Genomic DNA, 20,750 nt, shown 5'->3' on the forward strand with positions numbered 1-20,750 from the left:
CGCTGTAGAGCTCGCTGACGCTCTTTAATTTCCTCAGCGACTTCCGGCGACCACCAAGGGACTGTCTTTCGCCAGGGGCACCCTAGAGAAAGAGTGATCGCATTTTCCGCCACAGGAATTATCACTGTAGTGACCAGCTCAATCACAACATCGATGGCACCACGTGGGGGAGACTAAACAGTGACAGCAGATGTGAAGGCTACCCAGTCTGCCCTGTTTAAAACCCATCTTGGTGGGCATCCATGGGCATGACGCCGGGGGAGTGACAGGAAGATGGGGAAGTGGTCACTACCACACAGGTTGTCATGTGCTCTCCAGTGGATAGATGGGAGAAGTCCTGGGCTGCAAATTGATAAATCAGTGCTGAGTAACTACCCTGAGCCACTATGAAATGCGTGGCAGCCCCAGTGTTTAAGAGACAGATGTCGAGTTGAGACAGTAAATTTTTGACATCTCTGCCATGGCCAGTAAGCATGGTGCTACCGCACAGGGGATTATTTGCGCTAAAATCTCCCAAAAGTAGGGTAGGTTTAGGGAGTTAATCAGTGCAGCCAGTACATTCAGGGGCACTGCACCATCTGGAGGGAGATATACGTTGCAGACAGTTATTTAATGCGTCATCTGTATCCTGACAGCCACAGCTTCAAGAGGAGTTCGAAGGGGAACATGTTCACTACATACCGAGTTCAGGACATGAACGCAAACTCCACATGACACTATTATATTCGCTACTGTTCTTGTAATATCCGCTGTAGAACGAAATTTTCCCTCTGCAGCAGTGTGTGCACTGATACAAAACTTCCTGGCAGATTAAAACTGTGTGCCAGACCGATACTCGAACTCGGGACCTTTGCCTTTCGCAGGCAAGTGCTCTAGCAACTGAGCTACCCAAGCATGACTCACGCCCCGTGCTAGTTCTGCAAGGTTCTCAGGAGAGCTTCTGTAAAGTTTGGAAGTTAGGAGATGAGGTACTGGCAGATGTAAAGTTGTGAGGACGGGGCACGAGTCGTGCTTGGGTAGATCAGATGGTAGAGCACTTGCCCGCGAAAGGCAAAGGTCCCGAGTTTGAGTCTCGGTCTGGCACACAGCTTTAATCTACCAGGAAGTTTAATATCCACTATAGCTGCAAAAGGCAGGGATCTGCACTGCCGGGAACCAGGTTTCCTGGACAGCAATGCAGAAAGCAGGTGTAAAGCTTAACAGTTGCCGTAGCTCAGCCTGGTGGTGGAAAAAACTGCCACAATTCCACTGGAGGATGAGGTGATCGTGAGACAGGGAAGGTATGAAACACTCACTGAGGCAGTCTATGCCTCAGGGTCACTTGCTACCACCAACTTATTTCCTGAACAGGCTGTATCCATTGTGTCTGAGAGTCTGGCGAGATCTAGGTCCTCAGTGGACACCAGAATCTTCACCTCATCCTCAGACGCAGAGCTTGTAGGCAGCGGTGGTGTGGGTGCCACCGCAATTCCCTTGGGCTTGTGGGTCTTCTGGTCTTGTAGGTCTTTTTTCTGGATTTCTCTTGCTGATCCTTGGGTTTCTCTGGCTGGGAGGGCTTCCTGATTCAGTCTCCGAGGCTGAGGATGATCGTGAATCCCTACGACCAGCTGCTTTTGGGCACTTCAGCCACTGGCTGGTGTCATCTTTCCCACTAGCAGAAACCTGGGAAGGGAGTGACCCAAGAGACCCCTTCCTAGTGAGACAGTACTCCTGAGGTACGTGGTGAGGGAGTAACAGGGAGGGAAGTGTCCCCCACCATCAAGGGGGCAGGTGTACTCTTCCGGTTCTGAGAGCCGACAGGAACTCACAGAACTGATGGGGCTACAACTGTTCTCGTAGCAGCGGTATAAGAGGAGGTCATAGCCACAGGATGTAGGTGCTCAAATTTCCTCTTGGCCTCAGTGTAGGTCAATCGGTCCATGGTCTTGTATCCCATGATTTTCCTTTCTCACTGTAAAATCCTGCAGTCTGGTGAGCAAGGGGAATGATGCTCTCTGCAGTTGACACAGATGGGAGGCGAGGCACACGGAGCCAAGATGAAGACACAGGTAGCAACCTGAATATCCCTCGGACCCCGATGGACGCACTGGACGAAATGAACTCCTCATCGCTCCAAGTTGGCGCACAGCTCGTCACCAGACTGCAAAAGAAAGTCCCTCTGGAATATAATACCCTGGACCATATTTAAGCTCTTATGAGGCATGATGGTAACGGAAACATCCAAGAGCTTGTCACAAATGAGTAACGCCCGTGACTGGGCAGAGGATACCGTTTTTATCAAGACTGAACCTGACCGCATTTTGGACAAGCCCTCCACCACCCCAAACGTGTCCTCTAAATGCTCTACAAAAAACTGAGGCTTCATCGAGACAAAGAAGTCCCCATCATCTCTCGTACATACGAGGTACTGGGGCGAATAAGGTTCACTGCCATCCTTAGCCTGGTGTTCCTCCCATGGTGTGGCCAGTGATGGGAACGATTTAGGATGATACTTCCTTGCATTGTACCGAGACTTGGAACGCTTAGAGACCGCTGGCATGTGATCACCAGCAAGTGATGACGTGGTACACTTCATTGTGCGTCATCTGCCCTGATGCCACCAACTCCAACCAGGGGCCCTCCCCACGGGCGCCACCCAGCCACAGCAAAGGCCACCTGGCAGGATGGCCATTGGCGGGAGTCCCGATGTCCCAGGGTGACGGGCATCTGCTCCTTGGCATACGGGGGGAGTTAACGGCGCAGTCACCAGCACAGCGATCCCTCTGTACTCAGGGGGCTACAACCAACAGGGTAGTACATGGTGGCCCCACCACAATGGACTGGCTACCGTGCTGGATATGAGGTGCAAAGAATTCCATGGTCATTGTCGACGCAGAAAACAACACTGCATAGTGGGTGGAGGAAAACGCACCCAGGAAGGTGTCCTCGCTGAAGAGACGGAGGATGAGTGGGACTGCAATGCCACAATGAGAAAGAGGGCTGAAGATCTCAATGCACGATGGACACGATGCACCATATAAGGCACCCTTCCCCAATTGGCTCGCTCTTCGGGAAAATTTTGAAAAATGGAGTTCAAACCCTACAGGGGACCATCACATAAAGGCCGAAAAGTGTGAGACTCCTTTTAGTCACCTCTTATGACAGGCAGGAATACCTCGGGCCTATTCCAATTCCCAGGCCCGCAGAGGGGTAAAATTCTGGATAGTCGTGACTAAGGGGTAATGAGCGTAGCACTTGTCTATAGCCACTCAGGCAGCCGCAGCAGATTAGAAGCATCTTGCTGGTGCAAGAACGAGCACGGCTAATGAGTTGTTTGATGGCCACAAATTCAGCAGTGTAGACACTACATCCATTCAGGAGGGACTGTAATTCACTACACCTTGCATGTGAGTACGCAAAATCGGTTCATTCATCAATCTCTGAGCCATCAGCATATACCATGCCTGAACCCGGAAATGCATCAAGTAGAGCCAGGAACAGGTGGCTAAACACCAACAAGATCAACTGAATTTGGTCCTAAGGACTACTCGAGACCGTTCCGAGATCGGGGGACACGCCACGGTGGCGTACGAAATTGCTCCTTCACAAGAGGCAGCAGTGGGGGAAGTTCGAGTACAGAGCAGAGACACTAATCAAACTGCAATTGTGACCCCCATTCTGGGTGTCTGTTGTGGCAGATTGATCTCCCTACTAGGAAAAAGAATACTTAGGGGAGCTGCAAATGCATACAGCATAATCAAATGGCTGTTATTGGCACCTGATCCATAGTAGAGGGATCCCAACTTCCATGAGTAGGCTGTTCACAGGGCTAGTTTGAAAGGCTCATGTTGCAAGTCAGACTCCAGAGTGGTGTATCTGGTCCAGCTACCATGATGACGAGGGTGACCTTTTTTTTTTTGTGGAAAAACAACAGAGCTCATAAGTGCCCATGTCATAACCTTGGATCACCAAGAAATAGAGAGTTCAAAGTGACTACTTTAGACACAATTGATTTCTCCATTTCCACAAAATAGGCCATAGACACAGTGGAGTTCCCAAACCAAAGGTTAAATGTCCATCATCATATTGCTACGATGGGTAAAAAGTAAAACACAGTCAACAGCCCGTGCATCGTTTGCTAAAGTGGCCGATAACTCAGATGGCAAACATACAATGAAACATAAGTGGGGAAAGAAAGGGCATTGGGTCAGGAAATGATGAACCATCAAATGCTGATGACAATAAGCACAAAGTGGGGGCAAAGCACCACATAACAAATGGCGATGGCTAGAAAGACAGTTTCAAATACACAAGCTAGCTAAAATGATCTCCTTGTGATGAGGGGGCCAAGAGGAGGTTGGACAACTTGCTGGGAGAGGTTTATTTCCCCGGAGCTTGTTCCCCAGAAGAGAAGACAAGTGGTGATGCCAAAGTGCCACTATCTCCCAACAGACAGCAACTAGGATATCATCCTACGGAATGGAAGAGCTACCAGGCTGAGATAGGAGGACTGCAGCCTTGGCAGCATCATCAGCAGCCTCATTTCCCATCAGGCCCAACATCACATTCACTTCCTGAGGGGGCAAGTGAAAGCTTTCTTCAACATGCTGCACTAAGGGATGGACTGTACAGCACACAGAGGCCTGAAGGGCATAGAAACAATCAGCATAAAAGCCTGTGATAAATGGCAAGGAGCTCTGTTGCAAAAATTAAACAGTGTTGTGAAAGCCAATACTGAAAATGGACTGTGCCAATGACAAACGCACACCCGACACGACTGTCAGTCTTAGAGCCATTAGTTTACACGAAGGTGCCATCACTAAGTTGCGGGCAATGGTCGAGAAATGTAGAGTAATAAATTGAATCCGGAGTAGTGTCCTTAGGAAGCGAATGAAGACCAAGACACAGGGACTGCCGCTCCAAGCCAAAGTGGTGAAGGGTTCACACCCACCGGGAACACGGCAGGTAGCGTGAAGTTAAGCTGCAGGTGCAGTAACCCCACAAGTGAAATCCAGGAAGTAACAAAAGAAAGGCACACTCCATTGTAAAGGGAGTCATTGACACAGAGGGTACAGGATGGGTGGCGAGGCATGGCAGACAAATGGCCTGCATATCTGCTGAGGAGGGCGTCGCACCAATATGACAGTGGTAGTTCGGCAGCTTGTGCATAGATACTCTCAACCGAACTAGTGTGAAAAGTGCCAGTGGCTAACACATTCCACGATAGTGGATTGCGCTAAAACAGCCTAAGATGGACGGATGTGCAGACAAACAAACGAAACAGCCATGATCTAGTTTCAAACAGACAAGAGAATGGTACAAACAGAGGAGGGTGTTCCGACCCACTCCCTAGGTAGCACCACTTAGAGCACATTGAGGGACTGACTGGGACAGCGTGCAGCCAGGTAAGACATGGGAGAACTAATAAAGTTTCCTATCAAGCATAAGCCCCAGGAATTTTGTAGTTTTAGCAAATAAAAAGGCAACAGGGCAGGATGTAAAGAAGGTGGGAGTAACCCATGGAGCTGCCACAAATTCATACATATCGTTTTGTCAGTGTAAAAGCAAAAGCCACTGTCAAAACGCTACAAGTAAAGACGATTGAGATGTTGCTGAATACACTGCTCAATGAGACAACTGCAATAGATCACAAAGGCATTGACAAAAAGGGTGCCAGGGATGCCTGGCGGGAGACAGTCCATAATAGCCAAGAGGACAAGGCAGGACCCACACATACCTTCAAAACTCTGTCTTTTAAAAATTCCTAATGGAAATGGGTCTATGAAGCCCCACATGTACAGATTATGGAGGATACAAACTCAAGAAACATGGAGTCAGCCTGGTATTTCCACAGAAAACCGCTCATGACATTAGAGGACAAAGTGACGAGATGGTACACTGCAGAGCAGCTCACACAAAATCCAAGTCGTGCAGTGGTTAGTAGGGTTCAAGACTCGAGCCACTATACCAGCCGGTCACGAATCCTACGTTCTGTCACCTTGCAAACACAGCTGATGAGAGAAACATGGCGGAAGCTAGAAGGAAGTTGCTTGGCCATATCAGGCTTTGGTATGGGTATGAGAGTAGTTTCATGCCAGCATCTGGGAAACATGCGATGTGTCCACATGTGATTGTACATTTGAATGAGAAAGTGCTCGCTCGCAGGAGAAAGGTGCTCCAAAATCTGAATGTTAACACCGTCCGGCTCTCGGGCAGATTGGTTGGTTTGTGGGATTGAAGGGACCAGGCTACTAGGGCCATTGGGACCTTATCCATGAACATTAAACCCCCACAAGGAATAAAAACAAACAATGGAGATGACAAGAGACGACACACGACAAGGAAGACACAGACAGAGACCAGACAAAAGGAATTAAAATCACACTGAGTGTGACAGTGTTTGGCCGACCATAGAGAGAGAGAGAGAGAGAGAGAGAGAGAGAGAGAGAGAGAGAGAGAGAGAGAGAGAAGCCAACCACCAAGAAACGCACTAAAACCCCAGTCTAAAATCGTAGGCCAAAGGCCAAACTCAATGCAAAAAAAGGACAAACACTTATTAAGCGATAAAAAAAAATCCCTGCACGAATAAAACTCAAAACTAAATCTGCCATCGCAACGCCATCTGATAAAAGTGCAGAAAGCATATCAGGCAGCACAAACATCTGCCTGAACGGAGTTAAAAGCGGGCAGCCCAACAAGATGTGGAGCACAGTCAAAGATGACCTGCAGCGACATAAATGTAGGTCCTCGCGGCGCAATAAAGAGCTGTGCGTTATCCAAGTGTGGCCAATGCGCAGCCGGCAGAGGACAACAGAGTCCTTACGAGAGACCCGCAAGGAGGAGCGCCACACACCGGTAGCCTCCTCGATGGCCCTAAGTTTGTCAGGTGAAGGCAAGGCGCACCATTCTTCACCCCAGGTGCAAAGTACCTTCTGCCGCAAAACTGACCCGAGGGCACTCTCCGAGAGTGTTGTTCATTATGATCCCCTAGAGTAAGAGCATAACCAACATGACCAGCAACCATCGAGCCTTGAAACGCGGAAAGGATTGAAAGAAAGCGGCGGCGGAGGGCGTCAGGAGGGACCGAGTTCTTCGGACCCTGTGTCAAATCGAGCCGAAGGCACGGGTGGGGCACACACAATGGGGGTATACGCAGAGGGGCCCGGAAAAGAGGTGAAGGACGGAAAACCTCAAGCCCAGAGATAAGATCTCTGACGCGAACCGCGATCATACATCCTGACTGGGGCCGCCGTTCCAGAAGATGGACAACTGACTGAGGGAACAGGAGACTATAACTGGGATGCCCGGGCAAGCTACAAACATCTGTAGAATAAGCGGCCAGTAATTGTTGGCACTGGAACCGCAATGGAGCAACTCCTGCCTCCACAAGTATGCTGTTGACAGGGCTTGTCCGGAAAGCTCCAGTGGCGAGTTGGATCCCGCTGTGAGGCAACCACAAAGCGGAAGGGGATGCTGAACCGTAAGCCAGGCTCCCATAATCTAGACGGGACTGAATTTAACGCCTGGTACAGCCGTAGAAGGGTCGACCAATCAACACCCCAGCTGGTGTGACTCAAGCAACGAAGAGCGTTACGATGCCACCAGCACGTTTGTTTCAGCTGCCGAATATGAAACAGCCAAGTCAACCGGGTATCGAAAACCAATCCCAAAAACCGATGTCTCCACCACAGCGAGAGGTTCACCGTCAAGATAAAGCCGTGGCTCAGGGTGAACAGTGCGTCGCCGGCAGAAATGCATAACGCAGATCTTGGCAGCCAAAAACTGGAAGCCATGCGTTACAGCCCAAGACAGCACCTTTCGGATAGCGCCCTACAGCTGCCGTTCAGCAGCTTCCAGTGGAGCTATAGTACATGTGCGAGTGACATCCATTGTGTCAGAGTCCAGCGAGATCTAGGTCCTCAGCGGATGCCAGAATCTCTACCTTGCCCTCAGACGCAAAGCCTGTAGGTTGCGGCAAGGGTGGGTACCACCGCAAGTTCCTTCATCTTACAGGTCTTCTTCTTGGACTTTTCTCGCTGCTCCTTGGGTTTCACTGGTTGGGAAGGCTTCACTGATTCAGTCTCCAGGACGAACGACAATCGTAGAGTCCTACTACCAGCTGCTTGTGGGCACTTATACCACTGCCGGACGTCATCCTTCCCACTCGTGGAAACCTGGGGAGGGAGGGAACAAAGGGACCCCTTGGGAGTGAGAGGAGCCGAAGAAGATGGATGCTTCTCTGGCTTAGAAGCGGTGACGGACGTCCTCGATGGGTGGGGTGGGGGGGGGGGGGGGGGGGGAAGGTGTTGTTCCTGAGGCAGGTGGCGCATGGGCAACAGGGTGGGTAGTGCCCCCCCCCCCCCATGGGCAAGGGGGCACGCGGAGTTGTACGGCTTAGTGAGCCGACTGGAATTCACTGAACTGATGGAGCTATCAGGGTTGTCGTAGCAGTGGCACATGAGGAAGTCATTCGCAGTCGTTCATATTTCCTCTTAGCCTCAGTATAGGTCAGTTGGTCGAGGGTCTTATATTCCATGATTTTCCGCTCTTTCTGTGAGATCCTGTAGTCTGGCAAGCAAGGTGAATGATGCTCTCGGCAGCTGACACAGATGGGAGGCGGGGCACATGGAGTATTGGGAAGTGATGGAATCCGCAGTCTCGACATGTGAGGCTGGAAGTACAGCGGAAAGACATATGGCCGAACTTCCAGCACTTAAAGCACTGCATCGGTGGAGGGATATAGGGCTTGACAATGCAGCGGTAGACCATCACCTTGACCTTCTGTGGTAATGTATCACCTTCGAAGGCCAAGATGAAGGCACCGGTAGCAATCTGATTATCCTTCAGACCCCGATGAATGCGCTGGATGAAATGAACACCTCGACGCTCTAAATTGTTGGCCTTAGAAAACTATCAATTCGGTTTACATGCAAGAGGGGTAGGAGTCGGCAAATGGATAGTGCAAGGGAAATGATCACTCAAGGATGTGTCAGCAGAGACCACTCTAGATGACAGGCAAGCTGGGCATTGCAGAATGAGAGATCGAAATGAAAATCTGTGTACATGGGGTCGGAAAGGAATGTGGCTGCTCCAGTGTTAAGACAAATGAGGTTAAGCTGATTGAGAAGGTCAGCCAAGGTGGAACCCCTCTAACAGGTTCTCCGAAAGCCACAAAAAGTATTTGGGGGAGGGGGGGGGGGCATAAAGTTGCCGAGCAGCAAAAAAGGGGTGAGGGAGTTAACCAATAAGCTGGAGTAAGTCTGTCGTCTGCCTTCGTGACAGTAAATGAGTGAGGGCTACAGATTGTAAAGGTGAAACGAGGAAGGCAAATGTGCACTGCAACAGCTTGCAGCTGGGTGTGCAATGAGATGGTTTGGCTGTAGACATCATCCCGAGAACATTACTCCCCCCTGCAAGTGGAATGCCGTCCTAAGGAAGGGGGAGGAGATCAAAATGGACTTGAACGAAGTAAAAGAGGTCAAAGCAGTTACAAGGATGCTTTTTTTTGTGTTGGCCTTCAAAAACTCAATGCCATAGGCCGCTGGGGCTGGAGGATCCTGTTCCACGAAATCTACAGGGGCATCAGCATTCTCTCTGGGTTGGCCTGCAGACTCCACAGCAGAAAAAAAGGTATGGACTGCACACCGGCAAAATGTATGTCAGCCGGGTGAAGATATCACATGATGCTGAAGAGAATCTCCAAGTTGGGGAAGGAGAAGACCGTTCGCAATTGTCCGATTTCTTAGAGCCTTTAAAGTTGGCAGACAAAGACTCATTTGCTGGCTCAAGGGACACAGGAAGTCTTCACGGGAGCGTGGGCTTTTGTCCTTTCCAGCCTGCCGGTTGTGTAGCAGGTGATTTCGCCGATGGGGGCAGAGATTTAGCGGCTCGTTGCACAGCAGGAGGAGGAGGATGTGGGCACACTATCATGATACTGATGCCAGACTCTCATAATCAAGACAGGACTGGATTAGCACTTTGTAAAGCTGCAGAAGGGTAGTGCAGTCTGCACCTCAGCTGTTGCTACTGAGGCAGTGAAGTTTAAGGTGTAGGGGTAGCACCTTTGCTGAAGCTGGCGATTATGGGGAAGCCACGTCAACCGGGCATCAAAGACCAGTCCCAAAAAGCGAGAAGTCTCCACCACACTGCCCAGTGTACCAGACCAGAAGTATTAAATGTGCCGTGCAAATCCAGTCTGGGTCGCTCTCACCTCCCCAATTCGCAAGTTTGCATGCCATACGCTACACTATATGATCAGAGCAATACCGATGAAGGAATAAAACTGCTGAAACTTATCAAAAACAGCACTTTACCTGTGAAGATGTTAACAAATCCAAAAAGAAATGACCAAAACAAGTTTCAGTCGAACCAAAAGCAAGAGCAGCAACATTAACAGTCCAATGACAATGATCACTGTCAAACGCAGTGAAGAGATCTGATAGGTGGAAAGATTACACTGAACACTTTCACGAGGGGAAAAAATTGCCTTATGTGACAGAACAAATGGGAGTCTATTGGGAAAACATTGGAGATAATATCACTAGAGCGAGTTTAAAAGAGTTTTGGGAAAGTTAAGCTCAAATAAGGCAGGAGGGACAGATAACATTCCATCAGAATTTCTAAAATCCTAGGGGAAGCGCCCCATGGGGATAATGGCAGTGTAAACTGTTGCACTGAGACAAAACAAAATATTTCTCTCGAAATGCGGTCATTCTTGCTCCATTTCATCACTCAAATTGTGCTATAAGTTGGCATAATACTCACCACTGACTTACTCTTTTTCAATGATAAGGAATGAAAGTTACCAAAGCACACCCAAAGAAACTGACGCCATGACCTCGCCTGCACATGGAACTGTCTTGACCTTCTTTGAAGCCGATCCTGCCCTTCCAATGTATGTTTTGACAGTTCCTTCATCCCAGATATGAAATAATCAACCCATGTTTCATCCACAACTATGACAATGCAAAAACCCTCTTTTTACTGCAGCAAAAACACTCGACAAACATCCTCACAAAGGTACTTCTGTTCCACTATGAGTAATGCACCCATCGTGAGTACAGCCTTTGCATGTGCAAATTTTCAGTCTGTATGCGATATACAGCACTACGAAATTCCTATGACATCTGCTAGTTCGTGCACTTTAAGCCTTCAAAATTTCTTGTGTGGTCACCTGATTTGATTGATATGCTGAAGTTCATCTTGGCAGCTCTTATATCCTTGCTTAAATCCTGTCAGCCAATATTTCTCTGGGAGGAGCAAATTTCCCGAGAGAGGATCTAGCTCAGCTTTAATTGGGCTAAGACCTTTCAAATGCAAGTATTTCATCCTATAATGGCAGTTTCCGAAAGCATGGTTCCACAGTCGACTATCTTGTTGCTCTCACCACTTATATCATGAACAATTTTCTCAGGAAACGCCAAACAGTAGTCACTTTTTAGACCTAGAGAGGGTATACGATACATGTTTGAGGACAGGCATCCTCTGCACACTGTTCTCTAAGGGCTTTCGAGGTCAGCTAACCCTTTTCATCAGTAAATTTACGACAGAGCGCACATTTAAGGTGTGGGTGAACACTACTCTACCCCGTACTTTCTCCCTTGAAAACTGAGTGCCCCAAGGCTCCATACTAAGTGTTGTACTGTTTGCCATCGCCATAAATCCAATTATGGATTGTCTCCTTCCCAATGTTTCGGCTCCCTCTTTGTTGACGATTTTACAATCTACTACTGCTCGCAACAGACCAGCTATCTTGAACAACATCTTCAAGGAAGTCTCGATCGTCTCCACTCATAGAGCCCTGAGACTCGCTTCTGAGTTTCTCCCAGTAAGACCGTCTGTGTAAATTTTTGGCATCATACAGAGTTTTATTCACCTTCCCTACATCTAGGCCCTGTTGACCTTCCATTCGCGGACGTCGCCAAATTCTTGCGATATGTTTGACAGAAAACTGGGCTGGTCTTTCCACGTTTCATATCTTTCAGCTCGCTGTCTGCGATCCTTCAACACCCTCCATGTTCTGAGAGGTACCTCCTGAGGAGCGGACCAAGTGGTCTTCCTCTGCCCATATCACATCTTAACTTGCTCGAAATTGGATTATGGAAGCACAGTTTACTCCCCTGCATGGCCGTCTATTCTTTGGCATCTAGATTCTGTCCACCACCATGCACTGCGTTTAGCATATGAAGCTTTTTACACTAGCCCTGTGGAGAGACTTTGTGCTGAGTCTCCTGAACTTCCACTGTCCAAACGGCGAGCTACCCTTCTGAGTCGTTATGCTAATCATCTGACATCCGTGCCTGCTCATCTGACCCATGCCCTTTTTTTCGACGGCTCCTTGGATTTAGGGTATGCAGGCAACCCTTCCTCTCTACTACCACAGGGAGTCCACTTCCATCAGCTGCTATATCCCCTTTCCTTCCAATTTCTTAAAACTCTCTTCACAATTGGGGGTACGACAACACGTTGGCTTTGGCCTCAAAACCTGCCTTCTCCGTGACCTTTGTCAGCTTCCCAAAGATAGTACCACCCCCCCCCCCTATAGTTTATCGTCAAGCATTTGCTGCTCTATGCGCAAAAACTGAGGATGCCACATTTATTTATACTGACAGCTCCAAGACCACCTTTGGTGTCGGGAGTACCTCTATTATTGACGACACCCCTATTAGGTTTCAGCTTCCCAACCAGTGTTCGGTTTTTACTGCGGAGCTTCACGCTGTTCTCCAAGCTATCCAATACATCCGTTGCCATCAGTGGATTCAGTATGTTATAAGCTCGGATTCGTTCAGCTCTCTTCTCAACTTCCAAGCTCTTTATCCCATCCACCCTCTGGTCCGCCGGATTCAGGACTGCCTCCACATGCTCCACTTGGGGGAGCATCTCTGTGGCATTCCTCTGGATCCCAGGGCATGTTGGTATATGCGGAAACGAGGCAGCCGATATAGCGGCAAAGGCTGCTGTCTCTCTTCCTCAGCCCACTGTTCGCATGGTTCCCTTTGCCGATCTACAGAGCATTTTATGTCATCGCGTTGCTCTTTTATGGCACACATATTGGTCTGCACTTCAGGACAATAAATTATGGGATGTTAAACCACTTCCCTGTGCTTGGATCTCCTCCTCCCACCCTCATCGTCGGGAGGTAAGTTTAACTAGACTCCAGACTGGGCACTGTCTTTGTAGTCATCGACATCTTTAAAGTGGCGATCCTCCCCCCCTTTTGTCCCTGTTCTCAACTGTGACAGTGGGACACCTATTCGTTCAGTGCCCCTATTTTAATCCATTACGCGCCCGCTTACATCTGTCGCCTGATATCTTCCATTTTAGTAGATGACGCGCACTCCACCGATTGCATCCCAGAGTTTATAAGTGTTAGTGAGATGACATCGGTCATTTGAAGCTCCTTTTTGGGGAAAACAACCCCCCTTCAACAGCACTTTTCTCAGATTTCCTTCCATTTTTCATTTCCCTCCTCCTCGAGTTCCGGTCCCATAGATGCTGATTTAATTTCCTGTTTTTACCCTTCACTAAGCCACAGGATGGGCACTTATGACCATAGCAGATTTGCGCCATAAAACCATAATTTAAAAAAAAAAAAAAAAAAAAAAAAAATCTGTAAGGGTGGCCATTTTTTTCCTTGTTTACAAATTTGCTGAGAACGTTCACTATTGATGGCTGCTAAGCAAATGTTTAATTTTGTAACTCCAAAATAAGCTTAATAGCAATGGTACTTTCTACCATAGCAATTTATTTGAAATAAACGCCATCTACACGTTCAGTTGGATATGCTGGGACAACCCTTGTACCATCAGATTTTTAGGAAAGTATCATCCAAACAAATCCAAAGAAAGGAGGGGCAGGTAAGTGCAAGAACTATTGCAGAATCAAATCAATGGTTCATGTATCCCAGCTACCGACAAGAGTAATATACAGAAGAAAGGAAAAGAAAACCGAGGTTTTGATAGATGTCAATAAGTCGGCTTTAGGCAAGGTAAAGGCATCAAAGAGGCTGTCCTGAGATTGCACTTAAAACTGGAAGGAAGACTAAGAAACCATGACACTTTCATAGGACCTGACTAAGAAAAAGTGCTCAATAAGATGTTCGGAATTATTAGGAGAATGTGTGTAACTTATACAATAATATACACTGACGTGACAGAAGTCATGGGATAGCAGTAAGCACATTCACAGATGGTGCAGTATCATGTACATAAGGTATAACACGATAGTACTTTAGCAGAGCTGTCACATGTAATCAGGTGAATCACACGAAAAGGTTTCCGACGTGATTATGGTCACACAGCGGGAATTTGTACACAGAATGGTAGCTGGAGCTAGACGCACAGGACCTTCCATTTACAAAATGATTAGGGAATTCAGTATTCCAAGATCCACAGTGTTAAGAGTGCACAAAGAATCTCTCACGTCAGACATTACCTCTCACCACGGACAACACAGTGGCCAACGACATTCACATAATGACAGAGCATAATCATTTCCGTAGAGTTGTCAGTGCTAACAGAAAAGCAAGACTGTGTGAAATAACAGCAGGAATCAGTGTGGGACATACGACAAACATGTCCGTTACGACAGTACGCCGACGTTTGGCGTTAATGGGCAATGGCAGCAGACGAACGACACGAGTGCCTTTGCTATCAGCACAACATTGCCTGCAGCACCTCTCTGGACTTGTGACCATATCAGTTGGATCCTAGATAACTGGAAAACCACGGCCTGGTCAGATGAGTCCTGAAATCAGTTAGTAGGAGCTAATGGTAGGGGTCGAGTGTGGTGCAGACTCCACACAGCCACGGACCCAAGTTGCAAACAAGGCATGTGCAACCTCATGGTGGCTCCATAATGGCGTGGGCTGTGTTCAGACAGAGTGGACTGGGTCCTGTGGTCCAACTGAATGATCATTGACTGGAAATGGATGTTCACGAACATGTCACCAGATCCCAACTGTTTGCAATAGGATTGCATTACAATTTGAACAATTCTAGTGAGTGATTTGGCCATCCAGGTCGCCTGACAAATACCATCGAACATTTATCGGACATAATGGAGGTCAGCTTGTGCTCAAAATCTTGCACTGAAAACAGCTTCACAATTACGGGCAACTATAGAGGCAGCATGGCTTAATATTTCTGCAAGGGTCTTCCGACAACTTTTTGAATCCATTCAACATGAAGTTGCTGCACTATGCAAGGCAAAAGAGTGTACACCATCATATTTGGGCGTATTCTATGCCTTGTTATCTTTGCATACAAAACTTTTTTCTGCGATATTTTTTGAAATCCTTTAGTGTGGACCACTAACTGTTTTTACCAATAAATCACTGCCTTAATCAAAATCATTACCATCACTCCAATTTTCACTTAAGCATTCTTCTAAAAGCTCTACAACCTCCTCAGAAAGGACTGGGCGCAAAGGACAAGCGATTTTGTACCAACTAACTTGAACCTCATAACGTATTACAACACCTCTCTCAACACAACTGCTGTAGCTTGACAGCAAGTCTACACTGGCTTCCATAAATGGCAGTACTAAGCAGCATTGATGTCTAGTCAAATCTCCCAGTCGAGTCAGATTTGTAAACAGAGCACATAATAACTACGAAAAACAATGTCTAATGAGGCACAACATCACCACGGAAAACTAAATTCACGAAGTTTAGCATGTCTCACCATGGAGTGGCTATGTAAATACAACCCAATCACTCTGAACCGTTCACTACAGATGCGGCAGAATGCCACGATCAGCTGGAGTGGCACAGAGTACGCTGCTCCTCAGAACGTCTTACGAGCACACAATTACAACAGGGATGCAAGTGTAACCTACTATTTTAAGTCCCTACATACAAATAGTTTGATAATGAAAGGCGAATGCAGCATTTATACTCGCATGCTCCCCACCACTCACCTTCAGGCTGGATGAATGCTGCTGCAGGTCCAGCGCCAGGTGGTGTAGGTTGTGGAGGAACGAGGGAGCAAAGCGGAGAGTGTAGAGCACGCTGTTGAGGAAGCACGTGTTGCCCAGGTTAGCCAGTGTCGCCACCGGAGAACTGCACGAGCCGTCACTGCCCTCAGGGGAGCTCTTCGAATCACCTGGCAGATAGCCGTTCAGCATCGTGCCTGCGAAATTTATAAACATAGTTTATTACTCTGTCAACTTTCCCCACTTCGCTGACTTTTGTTACAACCCTCTCAGGGGTCAAGAAAAACCTTATTTAAATTCCTAAGAATAACTTATTCAAAACAGTAACCATTATTACAAAAACGAGTGTATCATTTCTTCTCCTGCCAGTACTGCATCCACTGACAGAATCTTCCCACCGACAGATTTGTTTCGTCAAAATTAGGAAATAATTTAGGAGAGAGAAGACCTGCGCAATTAGTGAAGAGGTGTAAATTTCTGCATGCTTTCAGGAAGAAGTAAATTGCAGATAACAGTCATGATGATTATACATCACATTAATTTTTTCTACAAGTGTAGCTTATTTAGCTGTGTTTCTCACATTTCAAGAAAAGTTAAGACACAATAGTAATAAAACGAAGTTCTTGTGACAGTAAAAGGCCCCCTTCAATAAATGTGATGTTCCCTTTTTATTTGTGTAAGGCTAATTTTAACATTTTGTACGTTCATTAGACTTTCAAGATTAAATATAGCTGATTTTAATGAGGTTTTAGCAGGCTTTCTAGTTTTTCAACAACGCAGAATTTTTTTGAGCCAGGTTAAATTATAAACATTCTGAGCCCTCTACAACTAACGAGCTCAGAATTCTTATGTGTAACATGACAGCATTTAATGTGACGATGGCGAAGTTAACAAATGTGGAAACAAAAAATCTGTAACAAAAATTTATCAGTAGCGAAGCCTACCATTTACGCCCACGCCATAGGGAAAAATGGAAAGGCAGGGGGGAGGGGGGGTTTCCAATACGTAACTTTTACCCAGAAGCATCCAGCAACAATGTATTGTTAACTAAATATCTTATGCATACATCTTCAGAGATGTGTTTCCAACATTTGCCTGTCAGTACATTTACTAGCTAATGGTATTTGTGGATAATAGTGACAGTTCAGAATGAGCTGAGATTCACAGAAAACACAAATTGGGCACCTCTGCCTTGGGCTATGGGAGGCACTTTACATTCTCATCCATAATAGGCTGGTGGCAGACATCAGGCAGGAATTTAGATTTTCCCAAATGTTCAAAAGTAAACTAAAAGCACAGCTTATAAGCCACTCCTGTAATTTATCATACCATTTGGACATTGGAACATAAATTCTTGTTAACACTAACGTCCACACCAAATTCACTTTATGAGTATATAGGCAGCTAATATATTGCACAAAGTTATGTAAATGCTTTGCTAAGTATTACCAGTACAAAGAAACAGCAGCTAAGGAGCCTATGAGGAGGGGCAGTGGCTCTTACACCTACCTTTCATTTTAGTGTGTTTGAACCCACACAACTTTTTAGTTGCCCTAGTGGTAATTTGTTATCCAGCATATTATAGTTACAGTAATGTTTAAGTCCTCCAAAGTTCACCACCATTACAATGTTTTTTAAGAAACATTTATTTTTCCTTGCAACTCAGCAGGCAGAACTTTTCTTCATGAAGTAGTAAAGGCAACTCAAACTTGTGTATTAATAAAGAAAATTGAGCAATTCAAGATTTGACAACAAGAAGTAGTAACAGTGTCGGCAGAAAATAGCATAAAACTTAACAGCAACATAAACACCCCTCTGGCGTAGACAAGAGTTCCTAAAGGAAACAAATTTGAGAAATTTTAAGAAATCACAGGTCAGTTATTTAATGTAAATATTATGCAGAAATAAAACTTCACAAAACAGCTGACCAGCACGTATGACTCACCACATTACACAAATTGCTGTACTCAATTGAGAAATGTAATTATACATAAAGGGCACACTATTTATAAACAATGACAGCAACAGGAATGACAGGTAAATGAGCGTAGTAAACGGCGACGTGTAGTAATTATTTCTGAGCAAAGAGATCAATTTAACCTACTGAAACCACATTTCGGTTATCATCCCACCAGGTAACGAAGATATGATCCTCTAGGTCAGATACATACAAATGGAAATGACAGAACACAGAATTTTTTTAATCTGATTCAGTATTTGGAATGTCCATTGTGGTGACAGACTGATTTGTAGTGTGGCACAAAGTGTAGGATAGGCTGAAAGGTAGTGTGCTGGTAAAGCAGTATCTAATACTTCAGTTAATCCAGCCAAAAATCAAACGTAACATATAGCTACATTTACAATTTATTCTCATGCTCTGTTTTGCGACTTTTATGGGTAGGTCCATACATGAACAAAAATTATATCAACCTTTATGGTTCATATAATAAACAGTATACAGTCATTGGGACCTATAAAATTGGCAATAATCTTGATGCAGAGACACTACAACCAATTACACCATTAAAAACGAAATGTAACTATACTGTCACCAAAATACTGGATCAATTAACCATGACCTACATTATGTTTATTTTAATATTTTATGTGCTCTCCTTAAAGGCACTGACAGATGACCTTCAATTAAGAAAAAAAGGACAAAAAATCACATTTATCTTCGTACATTCGCTACTTACCAGAATCTAATCTCTCTCTCGAAGAGCTGGACTGACCAAATTTTGAGTCACTATTGGTGTTTCTTGGAGTTAACACACTACTCTGCTGGCTTTGGTGTGCTGCAAACGGATTTCTTCTCGCAACATGAGTCTGTCTATTCTCCTGATAGCCAGGAGTTTTCATAGAAAGACGAAATTTCTTTCGAGGTGGAGTGCTGTTACCCTCTCCCAATACATTCTCTCCAGAAAGAACCGTCATCTTTTCGGCACCTGCAACATGTGTTACTAAGCGTTATTCTCCACATCCGGTGCTACACATCTGGCGTTCGTGTTTTAACAGCAGTGATTAATGAGACACTGAGTTCGTCGCTCCTGTTCACGCTTGCGAGTGTAAAACACGAGGTAAAACACGTGTGATAAGCAGCACTTACGTTACAAGCGTGTACGAAGTCATGGAAATCACAAGTTCTTTTTAATACATTAACTTCTTAAACACTACAACTATTTCCATTGTCACACATATCACCGGTATCAAACTGTCAATATACAGCAGGTGTCCGCCATTTTACATCTGTGTCCAAAGAGATTAATTTTTGGCGCTAGTGTAGCGTAAGTATGAAGTAATATCTGAATTATCCATATCAATCTACATTGCTCCTTGGTGGGACAGCAACATCAAGATGTTATTTATTTTCTACAAATCATTTTGACAAAATTTTATAAGCTTCATACAGAGAGAAATGTGTGTTGAAGTAGTTTTACCTGCTGCTCATAAATAAATAAGAAAGAGTCTTGAGATCTTTTAATATTGATTATGCTGTTTTAAGTATGTTTAACTGAAGAATTTTCACGGTGTTACAGGGTGTAAAAATATGACAAGGATCAGTCTAACTGTGTCACATGAAACTGTAGCTGATGAATGCTTCAGTTCACACAATTTTACTCCCTTTTGTTTTATTTTTCTTCACAGGAGTTACGCAGTACTAAAGGCCCGTCCACACGTTACGATCTGTCTGCGCAAATGTCTGCACACATCACATCTGCGCAGACAGATCGTTGCGTGTGGACAGAAGATTTGCACCAACCTGAGGTGTGTGCAAACCTGGAAGTTGGAGTTGGAGGTTTGAGCGAAACCTCTCAAATCTGTGGGTTCAAACCACATCTGCGCAGACAAGTTGGAGCGTGTGGACAGGAGATCGCCGCAAATCTGGCGCGAAACAGCTGTTTGCTCAGTCTAGTGTTTGTATTTGTGCGCACAGGGCATTAAATTGGCTGATACTCGTCAGTGTTCTCGAGAGTTTGTAAGTGAATTCATTGAATTTGTAGAAACCACCCATGTTTGTGGAAGATTAAAAGTAAAGAATATAGTGACCGAGACAAAAAGATTGCAGCATACAATGCTGTAATTGAGTTATCCAAAGTTCAGAAATCTAGATCTGGTGTAGGAGTAGATCTAGTATACCAGCCAATGTTATGGTATTTTGATCTGCTTGGCTTTCTTAGTGATCAAGAAACACCAAGACCAAGCAGGAGTACAATTGAAGATGAAATTGGAGTGTCAATGTTACCGCCAGCCGTTCATGAGGAGAAATTGCCCTTCTCATGCAAGTATTTTTCCTCATAATATGAAGGGTTACAAGCTTTAAGAGATAATTATAAGTTTCGACATCCATCCGCAAATAATTTCGCCAGTCGTTAGGTTCGTCCTGCAACTCTCTCAGTAAATATACGTGAGAAAACTGCTTTCGCTTTAGCAGCCACTGTCTACACCATTTTGCCCGCTTTCTCTGTTTCCTGCGGTTGGTCGGAATGTTTTTTGCAACACAAGTTGCGAACACAGACCACAACAGAACTTCCTCCATTTCTATGTTTCAAAATAACTGAATTAAATGTTTGACGTTTACGGGGAGCGTAGTCGCTTGCCACTGATATTTCTTTTCTACACCGACAGATGGCGAGCGAGTAGTAGATTGGGGTTTGTGTCGTGTGAACACACCACATTTGCAGCGATCTTTTGCATGTACAGACATCTGCACCGATGTCTGCGCAGACAGATCGTTGCGTGTGGACCGGGCTTAATGAACAACTTCATTCCTGTTGAATATCAATGACTGGTCCGCCTAGTAGAAATTGAAAAGAGCCACATATTTTCAAAAAAAAAGT

General features: G+C 45.8%; 1 protein-coding gene across 1 annotated transcript in view; it reads right to left on the minus strand.

The window, feature by feature from the left end:
- The window catches only part of LOC126215326 (ubiquitin carboxyl-terminal hydrolase 1), an 87,457-nt gene extending 68,315 nt beyond the window's left edge, over nt 1-19,142 (minus strand). The window contains exons 1-3 of the mRNA XM_049942008.1: nt 19,019-19,142; nt 18,609-18,857; nt 15,898-16,109 (exon numbers count right to left, since the gene is read on the minus strand). Of these exons, the coding sequence (XP_049797965.1) occupies nt 15,898-16,109; nt 18,609-18,846 (450 nt within the window). The 5' untranslated portion in view covers nt 18,847-18,857; nt 19,019-19,142. The remainder of the gene's footprint in view (nt 1-15,897; nt 16,110-18,608; nt 18,858-19,018) is intronic.
- Nucleotides 19,143-20,750: the final 1,608 nt, after the last annotated feature.

Source organism: Schistocerca nitens, chromosome 12 (assembly GCF_023898315.1).
Source record: "Schistocerca nitens isolate TAMUIC-IGC-003100 chromosome 12, iqSchNite1.1, whole genome shotgun sequence".
NCBI lineage: Eukaryota > Metazoa > Arthropoda > Insecta > Orthoptera > Acrididae > Schistocerca > Schistocerca nitens.